Source organism: Zootoca vivipara, chromosome 8 (genome assembly GCF_965207765.1).
Source record: "Zootoca vivipara chromosome 8, rZooViv2.hap1.1, whole genome shotgun sequence".
NCBI lineage: Eukaryota > Metazoa > Chordata > Lepidosauria > Squamata > Lacertidae > Zootoca > Zootoca vivipara.
The window spans coordinates 60,566,037-60,583,087 of record NC_142591.1 but is presented as its reverse complement, the minus strand read 5'-3'; the positions used below and the strand labels follow the sequence as shown (position 1 = coordinate 60,583,087).

Below are 17,051 nucleotides of genomic sequence, written 5' to 3'. Positions count from 1 at the left end.
CTGTAGGAAGCTCTGTGCAACTGGGGACTCAGCTACATTGGCAAAGAAAAAGTGCTTTATGTGTGTTGTTCTAACATTGTGACACCAGGTGGCACTGGAGAGTTCCGGTTTTGCCAACCCTATTTACAGTAACTTAAACACTTCTTTGATGTGTCTAGAGTTCAGCCCCACTCCAAAATAAACATGACAACACCCTTTACATAATGTGAGAATAGGGCTTCAGAGGGACATTTATGTAAGGTCCTCCGCTCCTCTTTCCCCCCACAACTGTGAGGTAGGTTCATAGCTGCCAAGTTATCCCTTTTTTAAAGGGAAATTCCCTTATGCTGAATAGGCTTCCTCGTGAGAAAAGGGGAAACTTGGTTCAGTTGAGAAATGGCAATTGGACTAAGGTCACCCAATGAATTTTATAGCTGTGTGGGGATTGCTATTAGAATCTGATCTCCCCAGGTTCTGCATCTTTTTGGGAGCTATTTCAGTTGTTTTAAAATGTTTTTCTTGTTGTTATATGTGAAATTGTTTTATATGCTGTGCATATATATGTTTTTACACTTTTCTTTTGTTACTATAATTGCTTTGTATAGTTGTATATATTATTGTTGTAAAATGCCTTGGGACCTTATAGTAAAATAAGAAATAAAATACATTTTTTAAAAGTTTTAAAAGAACCCTGAGTGACATAGCTGGCACCCCTTAGGGAAAATATCTCTTTCTCATCAGGCACATGTACAGATATTTGCCATCCTCCAGAAAATGAAGAGTTTCTTCCCATCATTAATCTGAAGGGCACACATGTCTCCAAATTGCGTTGCCATCTGTGATGATACTAAATGGGCTGAAATGCATATGTGCCTAATTTCCAGTGTCTTAATCATGTTTGTCACCCAAGAGGAGGCAATCTGGATTCACCTCTGTCCTCCTTTCCCCAACACTGCACGTTAGAATCAACGGAGGGCAGGGGATCATGCAATACTTTCTTTAATGGAAATGACCAAATAAATCCATGATAGAAAACCTCGCGGCTTGGTGATTTGGGTTGCTTACAGCTGACCTGTATATTGAGCATTCATCCTGATTCTGTTTGTACACAACTTGCAGGGCATTTATATGTCGTCAGCTATTCACTGAGCATCCATTCTGATTTGTTTTCAGGGATGTGGTACAATGCCATGTCTGGAGCATTTGTTATCTTGCACCTTCCCATGCACTTTGTTTACCACCACAAGTCTGGTGTTGATTTTATTTGGAGGAGGAAAGCAGGTTTATTGTGCAAGAGTGCCAAAATCACTTTAATGGGACAACCCAAATTTGCCCATGAATTGACTTCACTTCCAATTACAAAATAGTGGCAATCGGGAAGCAGCAGCGGTCATATATATTGGGCTCCGGAGGCGTAAACCTAAGATTCCAAGATGGATTTGTGAAATTTTTAAAAGTAAGACAAGTAGCACTCTTCTTCCTTTTCTTTCTGAGGCCTCCTTGCTTGAAGACCCTGGCTTGTCTGGATTGGCTGCAAGTTCAGGAACCATTCCATCAGAGCTATCTTGGACTCTTTGAGATGCTCTGACACATAGATCATCTATAGAAGTACTGTAGAGAACAATCATCCACGCCCAAATGTGCAGAAAGTGCAGTCCCACAAGTGATCCTTTATCTTGTGATAGTTTTGTCTGCTGCTTCTATAATAAACCACTTCTGTGTTCATTAACACAGGAGGGCATCAATGGAAGCGATTTCCTGGACTGCACAGCTTCTTACTTTCTCAAAAAGGGCTTCATGCACAGTTTAGAATGGAAACTTGGAATCGCGGCTTAGTCAAATAACACAGTTTGTCATAGCTACTCGATAGACCAGGAGTGTGTGACCTTTGGTCATTCAGATAATGCTGAACCACAACTCCCATCCGTTGGCTACCACTACCGCACAAGGCTTCAGAAAGTGGCACAAGAAAGGCCCAGACACCACAATGCCGGTGGGAGAAAAAGTCCATTTGCTGGCATAAACTCAAGGCTACATTTCCATCCTTTGGAACAGAGCCTCAGATGTGAGGGGCGGAAGGGAAACGAACCACCTTGGTGAGGGCGGTCTAGCTCTGGGGCCAGGCTAGGAAAGCAGAGGAGCACTGGGGAGGGAGGGAGATGGATGGGGTGGGTTGAGATGGAGCTCTGCCACCGCCCTCTACAAGGTCCATTAACAGTTTTGTACGGCTCAGCTCTACTCTGCTTAAGACTGCCTTTCCCACCATGAACCTGCCTGAACTCTGAGATCTGAGGCCCTTCTCTAAATGAGAAGTCCAGTCTGTGGCAACAACAGGAACGCTATCTCCAGGGAGGCCTGCCAGACACCAGCCTTGTAATTGTTTCAGCGCCAAAGACATTTCTGTGTAATATACTGTTAAGTCTGTTTTAATAATGTGCATGGGATTTTATTTTTACTTTGGTTGCAAATTACTTTAGGACGCAATAAATTTATACCCTTTTAAATGTGTTTGTGGGGGAAGGGGAGTTATTTTTCGTGGGGGGGGGTTGTTTTTATTATATATTTTGTGTTTTTATCTTGTATTTTTATGTTGCGAACCGCCCTGAGATCTATGGGTGAGGGAAAATATACAAATTTAATTAATAATTAATAATAATAGATATAACAAACCTACACTTTTATAAAAACTTGTAAACTGCCTTGTGATCTTCAGATTAAAGGCGGCATGTAAATTTAATTAATCATCAGCAAAATCCCTAGCCATTGGCCATGTTTGCTGAGGCTGATGGAAATTGTAATTCAGCAACATTTGAAGGACCCAGGTGGCGCTGTGGTTAAACCACTGAGCCTAGGGCTTGCTGATCAGAAGGTCAGCGGTTCGAATCCCTGTGACGGGGTGAGCTCCCATTGCTTGGTCCCAGCTCCTGCTAACCTAGCAGTTCGAAAGCACGTCAAAATGCAAGTAGATAAATAGGAACCGCTACAGCGGGAAGGTAAACGGCGTTTCCATGTGCTGCTCTGGTTCTCCAGAAGCAGCTTTGTCATGCTGGCCACATGACCTGGAAGCTATACGCCGGCTCCCTCGGCCAATAATGCAAGATGAGCGCGCAACCCCAGAGTCGGTCACGACTGGACCTAATGGTCAGGGGTCCCTTTACCTTTACCTTTTTTTAACATTTGAAGGGCCAAAAGTTTCCCCTCTTGCCTTAGACTAAGCTGGCTACTGGTAGACTGGGAGAAATAGGCGTTGCTATCAGTTTATGAGGCTTACAATGCAATCCTATACATGTTTAATCAGGTGCCCATTCAATGGGACTTACTCTCAGTTAAATACATACTACCATTTAAGAAGGATTGCATCCCTGGGTGAACATCTCACATAACTCAGTGCAATACTGTTTTCTGAACACACACACACACACACACGTAATTGTGCTGTAAATGCAATAAAAAGGGGAAAAATCAGTATTTGAATAACCAAGGAGCACAATGCAGTGCCAGATGGCATTTTTAGGGGTTTTTGTTTAAATAAATGGCACATATGAAGTCCTTGGCGTGCTGCTGAGATCCAGTGAGACCATTTGCTAAATCAATAAGGAGTCAGTAAAGCTTTATGACCATATGCCTCTTGTAATGAATAATCAGGGGAGAGTAATGACAAAGCACATCAATTTGATTCATCTGATATTTATTGCATGCTGGCAGGTTTGGGATGAAATATGCATGGAAGAATTAACATTTCTGCCTCTACTTTATTTCTTGATATCCAGTATACCCTGCTGAGTTTATGTTTGATCTGAGCTAATGAACCCAAATATCTTTGTTTCGCTCTTTTTTTAGGAAGTTTTATGGGTTGCTTTTAAGCTTGCATAAAGCTTGCATCAGCTGAACTTCCCCTCTTCTATACAACTATTAACGGCGAAGGATCCCTGTCTGTTTTGGCATTGGGTCACCCAGTTCCACACTTATGAAGTTTCTCTTAATGCTTTCCCAAAATCTACTTCCCATTTTCACCCATTAATTGCATTCCTGCGGTCAGGAGTGAGCAACGCATTTATCATGTCCTTGGTCATCTTTTCTATAATGTTTACAAAAAAAGACAGAGGATCCTAGTGTCACAGCAGCAAACCTGCTAGCACATTTGCCAAGCTAAGCAGGGTCCAGTATGGTTCACATTGGATAGGGAACCATGTGTTGAAATTCCTGCATTGCAGGGGGTTGGACTAGATGACCCTCGGATCCCTTCCAACTCTATGATTCTATGAATCTAAACATTTCCAAGAGGAAGGAAATCTGAATGTGCAATCAGATTTTAGCTATGCAATCAGATTCCAGCTCACTTGTTTACCCACAGGCCGGTCTGCTTATAGACAAATCCTTTTGTTATCTCAGATACTTGGAACAAATGTCTGTAATTGCCTTTGATCCGACTTGAGACTCTGGATCAAAAAATGTAATCAGTATAAAACTGGGATAGAGTTTGCTACCAGGGAATAGCTAATGGTTGCTTTTAGCGGTGCCTCTGTTTCTACAGACATAATTGAGCACATGTGGAAGACTTGGCCTCATCTAACACAAATACTGTATGCCAGGGGTGGCCAACTCCCAAGAGACTGCGATCTACTTGCAGAGTTAAAAACAGGCAGTGATCTACCCCAATAATAATAGTTAAAACAACACAGCATTAAATATTAAAAACTTCCCTAAACAGGGCCTTCAGATGTCTTTTAAAAATAGGATAGCTGCTTATTTCCTTGACATCTGATGGAAGGGCGTTCCACAGGGTGGGTGCCACTACCGAGAAGGCCCTCTGTCTGGTTCTCAGTGTCTGGGCTGAACGATGGGGGTAGAGAAGCTCTTTCAGGTATACTGGACTGAGGCTGTTTAGGGCTTTAAAGGTCAGTACCAACATTTTGGGGGGTTCAGGCTGTTGAGCTTTTTTAGGGAGGAAAGCCCGTTTTTAGGGGTTCAGGTCAAAGTTGTTGAGCTTTTTTAGGGGAGTCAAAGTTTTTGAGCTTCTTTGAGGGGAGCCAGTGACCTACCACAGATGTCCAGTGATCTACCTGTTGGACATGCCTGCTGTATGCCATTTTGCTTGTAGAAGCCTTGTTTAAGGGAAAGTGGAAATGTACCCTTGTCTTACTATTTTGAATTTAAGCTAGGATATTGTACTATTGAAATTGCACTCTAAATTTCTTTAATTTTTCTTCCGGTCATACCTACACCATATGTTTCAAGCACTCTTACACAACTTTAGCAGCCACAGTTTCTTTTGTTTTCAAAAGGCATTTACTGTACTTCCATTCTCACTGCTCTCCTCTTCCTATATACAGTACAACTGGACACAGTCACAGGGAATGCTGAGCTCAATGGCTTCTGTTAACCACCAGGCGTTACAGCACTCTGTAAATACCCCAGTCCATGGGAGGGAAACGACTCAAGAGCTCTCCTGCAAACAGTAAGTGTAGCCTTTATACGACTTGTTCAAGTAAAGCTGTTCCTTTCTTGGCAGCTCCACCTCAGCCTTTTTCATGGGACAAATATAAAGAAAGGAAAACCCTCCTTGCAGATCTCTTCCAGGACCATTGCACGTTCCAGGTAAGCAAACATTTAGGTAAAGGGGTCCACTGAATGAGGTCTGCTTCCCTATCTGTGCTCAACCCATTCAGGGACTCAGGATGGGCTTGTTCCTTCACATTAGGACTGCAGCTTACTAAGGCAGTCAGGTTCCTCCATCAAGAGTTTTTGCTCCATCTGTCTCTGCCTTGACAGCCTCCCCAACCCTGCATTTTAGTGTGAATTTCTCCTAATGCACACGTTTGCATTCAATTTTGCCCATTATCCACATTTTTGCAAAGCAATTTTCGCTAATACAATGCACTTTTACTAATTATCCACATTTTTGCAAAGGAATTTTTGCAAAAAAACTAATGCATTTTTGCTTGATTTTGGCATCCCTCTGTCTCGACAGACAATGGAGTCCGCCTCTGGAGGTGAAGTCAAACCACTGCATTAGCAGCACCAAAGTGCCCCTCCTTGGGGCGCAAGCCTGGGTACTGTGTATGGAGGTCCTGGGCTGCCCAGATGACAAGACCCCCAATTGCTGATGTGGTCCAAAGCAGAGCAATATATTTGGCACAGGCTTCCACCAATATATGCATTTTTATGCACAGATTAACTAGCATAGCATATGCCTTTTTCGTACATTTTGCTTGTACATTGCAAAATTCAGAGAAGTGTGAATTCCCAAGGACGGCTGTGTTTCAGTTCTCTTATTGTTCCAGAAAATGTGGTGCCTTAATTTGAGAACCCGCTGGTGATGGGGAATGCTATATTCTATGACCCAGCCTGCTTCCTCGAAACAACATGGTTAATCATCAGCACTTTTCCTGTTAAACATAGGAGGATACAGGTTTGTAGTGACCTTGCAAACAGTTCCAAGTAACGTTTCACTACAGTCAGAGGAGGAGATTAGGATCTTCGGGTTGCTAACGATTCTTTTTTTTTTGGAGGGGGGGAATAACAGCAGAAGAAAACAAAGCGCCATGGGGAACGACGGGTGTGATCAGGTGAATGAAGAAAATAAAAGCCAAAATGGTGAGATGCAACTCAAAAGAACCATAGGATATTTCGAAGGTGCCAGCTTTATCGTGGGCACCATTGTAGGGGCAGGGATCTTTGTCTCGCCCACTGGAGTGCTGAAATATTCTTTGCTCAACGTTGGCGTTGCATTGATCATCTGGACAGCTTGTGGCATCGTTTCGCTGATGGGCGCTCTCTGCTATGCAGAGCTGGGGACAGCTTTACCGTTTTCAGGAGGGGAATATAGCCACATCAAGAGAGCCCTGGGCTCTCCCTTGGCTTTCATCTTTCTGTGGACGGCAGTGTTCAACAAACCCGCCTCTAATGCCGCTCGGGCCTTGCTGTTTGCCGAGTATGCTACCAAGCCTTTCTACGGCGAGTGCCCGGTTCCCGACGTGCTGAAGAAATGCCTGGCTTTGGCGGTCCTCTGGTGCCTCGGGATCCTCAACGGTCGAAGTGTCAAGATGGCTGCTTGGGTGCAGACCGTTTTCACCGTCCTGAAGATGATGGCGCTCTCTGTGATTGCGGTTGGCGGGATTGTCCTGCTGATAAGGGGGAGAAAAGAGAATGTGGCAAGATTTGAGAATGCCTTCGGCTCAGAGATCCCAGATGCTGCGCAGGTTGCAGAAGCGTTTTACCAGGGGCTCTATGCATATGGCGGCTGGTGGTCTCTCAACTATTTGTCAGGTATAGCTCTCATTTTTGCTTTCAGTTGGCAGCTGTGATGTCTATGGAACTGAGGCTCCACACAGGTGTCAGTGACTTTACTTGATGATGAATAGAGTCCTGTACAGCTTCCTGGCTGGTTTCTTCATATAGGCCTGAAGCAATAATTTTCTAGGCCAAGGAAAGAGAGGGAGGGAGGAAACTGCAGGGTGGGTTATTCTAAAGCAGTGAACAACTAATTCACAAGGATCGAGCAGAGTGAAACAGCCGGTTTAATCACACAGAATACCACCTCACATTTCTGAACCCTAGGATTACCAGGTTGTTGTTGTTTTTTAAATGATTGAACTACTGTCATTCAATCAGGGGACACATAGATACAGTAAGTGTTAGGTCCAATTCTGGATCAGTTTCAGCCATGTGAAAGTATCCCTGCAGATGTTGTTCAATTCTCTCATCCTTGATCTTTGGCTATGCTCTCTGGTGCTGATGGGAGTCCAACATCATCTTGGGTGGTCACATGTTTCCCATCCCTGGTGGAAACCAGGGTATTGCGATGTGAGCCAAGGAAGTTGTGAGGTATAAGATCCTAAGTGCACACTAAAGGTATGCATTGGATCCAGGCAATTCCTGAATGATGCTTCTAAGTCAGCTGCTGTGGATGGATTCAGAGCTTCTCTGAGCTGAAGCAGGATCTCTCTGAAGCACCCTGAACTGCTGGGGACCTTTAAAGCTATTTGGGGTGATTAAGAGATCCAGATGTTTTTTTAAAAAAGCTATACAGACCATGCCCACTTAAATAAAATATGGGGACACAGGAAAGTCCCCCCCCCAGCATAATAAATCACAAAATGTGGAGCATGCACACTACAGTGGTACCTCGGGTTAAGAACTTAATTCGTTCCGGAGGTCCGTTCTTAACCTGAAACTGTTCTTAACCTGAAGCACCACTTCAGCTAATGGGGCCTCCTGCTGCCGCCGCGCCGCACCAGCACAATTTCTGTTCTCATCCTGAAGCAAAGTACTTAACCCGAGGTACTATTTCTGGAGTCTGTAACCTGAAGCGTATGTAACCCGAGGCACCACTGTATTTGAATGGCAATGCCCATCAACTTGGGGGGGGGGGCTGGCCTCATTTTTTTTTTTTTGGCGGGGTGAAAGGACCTTGGTTCCTGTGATCATGTGTCTGAAAAAACCTGAAACATATGATGAAAATACAGGGTGCGGAGAGCTATTTGCAGACTGACAGGACTAGATTCTAATCTAGGAATTGCCAGTCCTTTGGGGTACATGGGCTTTTTGAAAGAGTGCTCTGGGACCCACCTACTCTCTCTCTCTTACAGACAGGAGAGAAAGCATATGCACACACACAATCACACACTTTGGGGTTTAAAATATATAGTCTAGACCAAGCACCCCCAAACTTCGGCCCTCCAGATGTTTTGGACTACAATTCCCATCATCCCTGACCACTGGTCTTGTTAGCTGGGGATCGTGGGAGTTGTAGGCCAAACATCTGGAGGGCCACAGTTTGGGGATGCCTGCTCTAGACTCTAGGTGAAAGGCAGATCCATATGAATTAAGACATATCCTCTCAAATTTGTATGATTTTACCTGGGACTCCACCGCTGCCAGAAGCACCATCAATTTAAAGCTGATGGATTTTCATGATTTTTGAATAGGGTGGTAACCAAATCACCGGAAAATTTATACCTGTGGAAACAACAACAACATATTTATTTATTTATTTATTTATTTATTTATTTATACCCCACCCATCTGGCTGGGTTTCCCCAGCCACTCTGGGTGGCTTCCAGCAGAATATTAAAATATTAAAATGCAATAGTCTATTAAACATTAAAAGCTTCCCTAAACAGGGCTGCCTTCAGATGTCTTCTAAAAGTCTGGTAGTTCTTTTTCTCTTTGACATCTGGTGAGAGGGCATTCCACAGGGCGGGTGCCACTGCCGAGAAGGCCCTCTGCCTGGTTCCCTGTAACTTGGCTTCTCACAGCGAGGGAACCGCCAGAAGACCCTCGGCGCTGGACCTCAGTGTCTGGGCAGAACGATGGGGGTGGAGACGCTCCTTCAGGTATATTGGACCGAGGCTATTTAGGGGCTTTAAAGGTCAGCATCAACACTTTGAATTGTGCTCGGAAACGTACTGGGATCCAATGTAGGTCTTTCAATGTAGGTTACTGGGAGTTATGTGGTCTCAGTGGCCGCTCCCAGTCACCAGTCTAGCTGCCGCATTCTGGATTAGTTCACAGAGAGAAGCATTCACCACCCTGCGGAGTCCATCTCCCAGTCCTCCCCGGGTAGCTTTTATAAGCCAGGATGGGCAAGGATCAAGGAGACAGGTGGTTGGTTTCACTTGTCCAAGCAGCCTGTCCACATCCTCTGAGGTAACAGATCAGAGTTGATCCCATGCAACTTGACTAGACAGGACTCTAGCACTCTCCAATCCCGGCCCTGCTCCCACAGTGGAGTCTACCTCTTCCTGTATCTGAGCAACTTTATCTGCAAAAAACTTTGCAAAATCATTGCAGGAGATCTTGTGGCTCATACTGGCCCCTGATGGACCAGGTGGTTCTGCTAAATGTGACCCATCAAACTTTTGATGGGATCCCTTGTAAAAATTATGAGGATGCATAAGAATCCATACCTCAAAAGCATGTTTTTTTGTGTGTGCAAATGACTGTGCTGGGGAGCACCAGAGCTGATTTTTATGGTTCAGGTGTGATCTGTTATTTGATGGTGGTGAGGTGTAGGGGAATCTATAGAAAAAAACATGCAATATGAAGAGGATCCATTTTACTGGATTTGACTCATGCATTCATCTCTTCCCTCTCTTTTTCTGACCCTCTCTTCTCACTCCCCACCCCAACACCCTCCCTCCCTCCCTTTGTCCTGCTCCCTACTGCATCTTGCCTTCTCACTCTGTTGCCTCCCCCATCTCGCAGTTAGCTCTCTGCATATCTCTGTTACTGGGCTAGGTAACTGTTAGCCAAGCTACAGAACTATGCTTAAGCAGCCCTCTCATACCTGGTGCAAGGAATGTATGTTTGTGCCAAGAACAGAAACATAAGATAAGGAAAACGGTTGGCACATAAGTTACTACCTACTTGGAGCATTCCAAAGTGGTGGTGAAATCTTCCCTTTGGTTTGCACCTGGTTACAGCTGCTGTGCGTGTTGAACAAACCTAAGCAGTGTACATAATGTACGTATTGTCCCGAGTCTTCATATTTGCTTTGTTTCCTCAAGACTGAACTAGGACCACACAGTTACTTCCTGACAGGCATCAATTTGACCATTGTTACTGGTTCTCAGAGCAGCAACTGGTGATGTAATCATTGCAAATTGATTCAGTAAAGCACAATGGCTGGGATCTGAAATTCCACAAAGTTGCAATGAACACACTTAAAATAATTCTCTTCCATTTCAAGAAAAGCTTTACATATGGAACATCCCAAACACTGTGGTTTAGAGAAGGCCACTGTTGCATGAGACCTCTCCATTCACCTTGGAGTTCCTATGTGTGCTTTCTGATTCTACTCTGTTTTACTTTTATAGTATGGGGAATGTTTTTGCAATGATCAACACGGTACTTGGAGGAACATAAGTTAGTAAAGAAAATATGGCCGAAGAAGCATAAATGGAAGCAAAGTTCTTTGTTTTGCAAAACAACAGGATACTGGGGGCGGGGAAGAATAACAATAATCATGCCAGCTAAAAACATGGTATAAGTATAAATGTAAAGTAGATTTTCACAAGATTCAGTGCCAATTTTCAAATTCATCATATGGAAATTCACAAAAATAGCATACCGGTAGTCATGAGTCTAGTAAAAGAAGTTATGGTGCATGCTTTCTCCCTTTACAAACAAATGTTTTGGAATGATTTCTAGGCAGAGGGCCTTCTTGGTGGTGGCACCCACCCTGTGGAATGCCCTCCCACCAGATGTCAAGGAAATGAACAATTATCTGACTTTTAGAAGACATCTGAAGGCAGACCTGTTTAGGGAAGTTTTTAATGTTTGAAGTTTTATTTTGTTTAATATTCTGTTGGAAGCCGCCCAGAGTCATAGATGCCAAGTCTCCCGTTTTTCGTGGGAAACCCCCGTATTTTAAACCGTTTCCCGCTGGCAGTCCGGATTGGAAAAAAATCCCATAAATCCCCCGGATTTCCTACCTGCCAGCGAGGCTCCATTTTTGGTGCCGGCGCTGCCCAATTTCCGGTGCCCAGACATGGGTAGCGCAGCACCGGAAGTCGCATCTACACATGTCCGGACATGCATAGAAGCGACTTCCGGTGCTGCTCCGCCCATGCCTGGGCACCGGAAATCGGGCAAAGCGGCACTGGAAGTTGCTTCTACTCATGTCCGGACATGTGTAGAAGCAACTTCCAGTGCCGCGCTACCCATGTCTGGGCACCAGAAATCAGGCAGCGCCGGCACCAGAAGTTGCTTCTATGCATGTCCAGACATGCGTAGAAGCGTCTTCTGGTGCCGCACCGCTGCTGATCCCGCATTTTTCAGCGGGAGAATTGGCAGCCATGCCCAGAGTTGCTGGGGAATAAATAAGTTCTTCTTCTTCTTCTTCTTCTTCTTCTTCTTCTTCTTCTTCTTCTTCTTCTTCTTCTTCTTCTTCTTCTAAATTTTCTATTTCAGAGGAAGTTAAAAATCCCAGCAGGAACATTCCATTGACTGTGATGACAACACTTCCTTCAATAACTGTGTTTTACTTGCTTGTGAACATTTCATACCTGACAGTTCTCACACCAAAGGAAATTGTCTCCTCAGGTAGGCTGATTGGTTTGAATTTTTTATTCAAGAACTGATCATAGATATAATACATATTCAGTAGATAATAGAGAAAATCAGAGTTATGTTTGTGTGTTTAACTGAAGCCCCATTTGGTGATTTTTGGAAGTGCATTTTAAATTGTCAGTTTTTTTAGCCTATCCCGATCAGGCGTAAGGGATGAAGAATGAAACCAAATAAGCGATCGTTCAAGACTAGTTATGCTACAATGTGAAGGTAGCATGCTAGCCTGTTACTGATTTTAAAATTATAACTAATATAAAATAATTTCCCTTTGCCTTGGGATGAGACTCAAATCCCATTGAAATTTATGGATGAATTTCTCTTCCAAGTGATGATGCATGGTTTGTTGTAAAAAAAGAAAAGAAAGACATAAATTCAATGTGACCAGCATTATTACTGATTGCTGTAGGTATGCTATCTTGTTTCTGGGAATACAGATGAAATAATTACAACACACTTCAGTAACAAGGTGGTGTGTGTGTGTGTGTGTGTGTGTGTGTGTATATGTGTGTGTGTGTGTGTGTGTGTGTGTGTGCGTGCAATAAATGCACACATAATTTTGGCTAATGCCACACCTCTTATGGCAACAGAAAGTACACAATTTGAAATACTGCTTTCTGTGGAGCTATTAAAGGGTAGCCTACATGATAGCCTGGTGCAGTACCTCCAACTGCTAGCGTTTTAAATGGTCTGGCGGCCACTGAAACATGGGACTAAATTTGATGATCCAGGACAGCTGTAACCAGGAGTCTGCTAAGGATGTCAATGTTTCCTTGCAGTCGCTGTAGCAGTCACTTGGGCCGACAGGGTGATCCCTTCAGTTGCCTGGATAATTCCTGCATCTGTAGCCATCTCCATATTTGGCGCCCTCAACAGCAGTGTATTTACACTCGGACGATTGACCTATTCTGGAAGCCAATCCGGACATTTGCCCACCATAGTATCCATGCTCAATGTCCACCACTGGACCCCAGCGCCAGCCATGATTTTCTCAACTGTCGTGGCCTCCATTTTTATTATCCCATCGGACCTAATTGCTTTAACCAATTATTTTGGCTTCTCCGTTTGGCTGATGATTGGATTAACTTGCACTAGCCTGATTGTCCTCCGCTACCGAGAGCCGAATCTACACAGGCCGTACAAGGTAAAAAGAAATTTAAATACCTAATTAATTGCCGTATAAATAACATGCGAGTCTTGCAAGCTTTGAGCTATGGACACTGTAAGCTCAACCCCATTGATACTAGATGGGACATACGATATGTACATTAGAAATTGCCTTATGCTTAGACAGAAGATTGTTCCATCTTGTCTATATTGTATACACTGACTGGCAACAAATCTTTTGGAGGGCCAGGCAGAGGTTTTCTACATAAACCTTTATATAAACCTATATATATTATGAGGTGATCCTACTGAGTGAAAAGCATGCAATTATAGGACAGAATTCTTTTTTTAACCTTGCCAAAAGACCACATCTTGGTATGGTCCAGAATCACATTTTGCCATTTTGGATAGAATTGTTTTTAAAAGGTAGATCTACACTGCCATCTTAGCTGCGTCTATTCAGAAATAAGTCCTGCTGAATTCAATGGGGCTTGAATTCAGGTAAGGGGAGGTTAGAATTGCAGCCTTGCTTGCACTTAGGTGTATATTAGGGGAAAAGAAAATGTGTTTGAAATATAGGGGTGGACCCTAAGCAGTGATGCTGTGCACATATGGAAAATGGCAGGGGGACCTATACTGAAAGGGAGACAGGCATTTTACTCGGCTACGGCTGCAGAATCAAAGGCAAATTCTGAAAGTGCAATACCAAACGAGTGAGCCACAATGCAAGGATAGGTCCAGACAGGACCACTTTGCATCGAGAAAATGGCTGAACAGTTATTTATACCATCCCCAGTGACTGTAAGAAGATCACTCAGTACTCAGGAAGTCTGGAGGAAATCTCTTGCATAATGCAGCTCTGGAGAGATTCTGCCTGGGGCAATTTCAGTTCTTACCCACCTGTCCCCCAAAATAGTTGGTTGGCAGCACAAGCATCATCTCTGCTCAGAATATGAAACCTATTTTATTTTTCTGCAGTCCCCCCCCCCCCCATGCTTGTTCACATATCTGACATTTGCTTTCCCAAACACTGTTTCTGTTTTGCAGGTTTTCTTACCCGTCGCTTTCGGGATGGTGGCGATTTCACTGTTCTTAGTTTTAGCTCCTATAGTCTGGTCTCCAAAGGTGCAGTACATTTACGCTTCCATTTTTATGCTTGGGGGTCTCCTCTTATATGTGCCTTTTGTCCATTTTAAAATTCATTTTGCGTTTATTGACAAAATCACTTGCTACCTGCAGCTGTTGCTGGAGGTATCACCTCCTCATTATAAATCTGAGTAAAGGCAAAGTTTCATACTTGGCTGCCTTTTTTTGGGGGGGGGGTGAAGAACGTGGCTTGGATCTAGAATAGCACTAATGGAATATTGCTTCCTATAGCCTTCTTTCCAAGGGGGTGGGGGAGACAGTTGGTTTTAATGCAGACCCACCTAATTTGCATTTCTTGAAACAATGCGCAAACTAAAATGCAACTCACTGTTGAAATTTAAACTTCTGATTTTGCAATGCTGTTCTCCAACCCAAAGAAATGTGTACAAAAAATGTATATTAGGGGAAATTATGCAGAAAAATCATACCTTCCAACAGCTTGTGTCCCAAAACTGGGACGCATGTCTTCCCACCTGCGCTCCCAGGTGAGTCAAATGATCCGCATGAGATCATGGAGCCCAAAATACATGCTTTCTTTCGGGAGAGATCTTGCTGTGGAATCTCCCGAGATCAAGGCGCCCAAATGGCTGCTGTGCTCCCATGCAAGAAAATTGGATGGTACATTTTTTTCCCTAGAATACAGAGACACCGCTCTAGCCCTCCTTAACTCCCGCCTCCTCATCCGAGAAGTCACTGGGCTCCGCAAGGGCGAACCAAGGTGCTCTCTCACTCGATCACGTTTTACACAAAACTTAATCTGGTAGTTCACTGCCACCACTGAGCTACTCGAAAGTAACACAGACAAAATATTCTTGGTAGGGTCGAGCAGCCAGGTACCAGAATTAGCTTTGGAGTCGAAAATATTCAAAACTCACGACAAATTGTCCCTTTTAGAATTTATTAAAGAACAAGGGATAAGTAATAAACCACAAAGTTACAGTTCTCAGCAAAAGGTTACAAAATAGAACATAAAAACATTATAAAGTCTCACTAACTTACACATATGTAGCAAAAAGAACAAAGTCTAAATGCATTTCTCTCCGGCAAGGATTTTGACGAGCACATTATGATATCCACTCCAGGATAATGGCATAGAGCAACTTAACATTTTCCACCATCCCATATTTAAACAAAATTATACCACGAGGGGTCTCGAGAACTGACCAGTTAAAACAAAGGTGTAGATGTGAACTGGCCAATCATCAATTAATACACATCGATCTTTCAGCTGTCACGTACCAAACCAGCTGCCCCAAATTTAATACTTAAAAGCTGGAGGTTAGGGAAACTCCCCAAATAGTTCTCAAGCCCCTCTCTTGCACGTCTGGAGACACTAAGCCAATTAGGCAGATAACCCTCTGTGATCTTAGGTAAAGGTAAAGGGACCCCTGACCATTAGGTCCAGTCGTGACCGACTCTAGGGTTGTGGTGCTCATCTCACATTATTGGCCGAGGGAGCCGGCGTACAGTTTCCAGGTCATGATCTTACCACTTCTCAAATAAACATCCCGTTTCCAGCTGCAACAGACTTCACATTAACGTATAAATCAGTTGTGGGTAAACACAGTCAGGAGGCAATTCAACTAACAAAGCATTCCATCTAAAGGGCAAAAAGGCATCTTCCCATGAGAGCTGGGGTTTAACAACTCCCAGCACCCTTTCTGGTGCTCCCAGAGTGCACCACGATGAACCAAGGTATAAGATTTTCATACACAAAGTTATCTATTTCACTACAGATATATTCATGAGACTAACACAAAAAAATGCATTGTATTAGAGTAAATTGGATACAGAAATATGTATATTAGGAGAAATGCATATTAAATGCAGATGAATTTTTCGGGAGGACTTAAAAATAATAATCACAAACTGATTTGTAAATATGGTGAACTGAACATAAGATTTGAAAAATGAGAAACAGAGAGAAACTAAAACTGACAGATTTGTCAGTCTGTATTTCTCCCTGCTTCTCCCTGGATCACCAACTCAAAGCACAAGTGGGAGGAAGGGTACACAATCCCCATTGTGCGAGCGTTTTTCTGCACCCCACCCAATGTTTCTTAAGGTTACAAGTTAGTAACCTTTAACCTGGTTAAAGGACTCTGTATTTGAAAGCAGCTCAATGCCCCTCTTTTGTTGCTTGCATTTTAAACTTTATTTCAAAAGAAAAAAAATCCAATTTACTGGCTGAAGATTATTGTTCCTAGTAACCCAAACTTGTGTTAAACTGTGAAGCATTGCGTTTTAATGCTAATGGGACATTAGGTGAAGGGCAGGAATTAATAATAATGTTAATGAATGGAATAATGTTTAAGTGTAACATATTTCAGATGGTTTTTTATTGTAATCGTTTTGAGAAGGTTTTAGAATGTTTTTGCTTTTGTTTTCTAATGGTATATCTGTTTGCTGTTCTGGGCTCCTGGGTGAGATATAAAATCAATAAATAATAATGAGAAAAACTCTTGGGATATCTTTTTTAAGAGCACATTCTAGTATGTTTTGTTTTTCAAACAATTAAAATAAAAACTAAACATAGTAATTGTTTGTCAAGTCGAATAGAGAGAAGATACAACTTCTTTAAAAGGGCAATGCCCTAACTATTATCTATTTTAAGGTTGTTATTCATTAGGTCGTCTTCTTCTTTGGCGATCACTCATAGCTGAGTAAGATTGTCTTCCATGAACACGGTTTTAATAGCGAGTCCATAAGTGACTGTGGAGGTCAATTCTGGATCCACACGTCCTTCC

The 17,051-nt window shown here is 43.1% G+C and overlaps 1 protein-coding gene across 3 annotated transcripts; it reads left to right on the top strand.

Moving 5' to 3' along the window:
- The first annotated feature begins 5,411 nt into the window (after positions 1–5,411).
- SLC7A13 (solute carrier family 7 member 13) lies at positions 5,412–16,763 on the top strand. 3 transcript variants are annotated; one of them, XM_088675670.1, is made up of 6 exons: positions 5,437–5,577; positions 5,951–6,391; positions 6,492–7,248; positions 11,896–12,027; positions 12,831–13,195; positions 14,206–16,763. In XM_088675670.1, the coding sequence occupies exons 2-6, from the start codon at positions 6,299–6,301 to the stop codon at positions 14,437–14,439; spliced, it is 1,581 nt and encodes a 526-aa protein (XP_088531796.1). In that variant the 5' UTR covers positions 5,437–5,577; positions 5,951–6,298; the 3' UTR covers positions 14,440–16,763. The 3 variants fall into 3 exon arrangements, with proteins under 3 accessions (XP_088531795.1, XP_088531796.1, XP_088531797.1); XM_088675671.1 differs by having other exon boundaries at positions 5,470–5,577; positions 6,264–6,391; XM_088675669.1 differs by lacking the exon at positions 5,951–6,391 and having other exon boundaries at positions 5,412–5,577.
- Positions 16,764–17,051: the final 288 nt, after the last annotated feature.

Coding starts and splice junctions, on each gene's coding strand:
- SLC7A13 (XM_088675670.1), top strand. CDS start 6,299: ATGGGGAATGCTATATTCTATGACCCAGCCTGCTTCCTCGAAACAACA. Junction 7,249..11,895: donor GTCTCTCAACTATTTGTCAG/GTATAGCTCTCA, acceptor TTTCTATTTCAG/AGGAAGTTAAAAATCCCAGC. Junction 12,028..12,830: donor AAAGGAAATTGTCTCCTCAG/GTAGGCTGATTG, acceptor GTTTCCTTGCAG/TCGCTGTAGCAGTCACTTGG.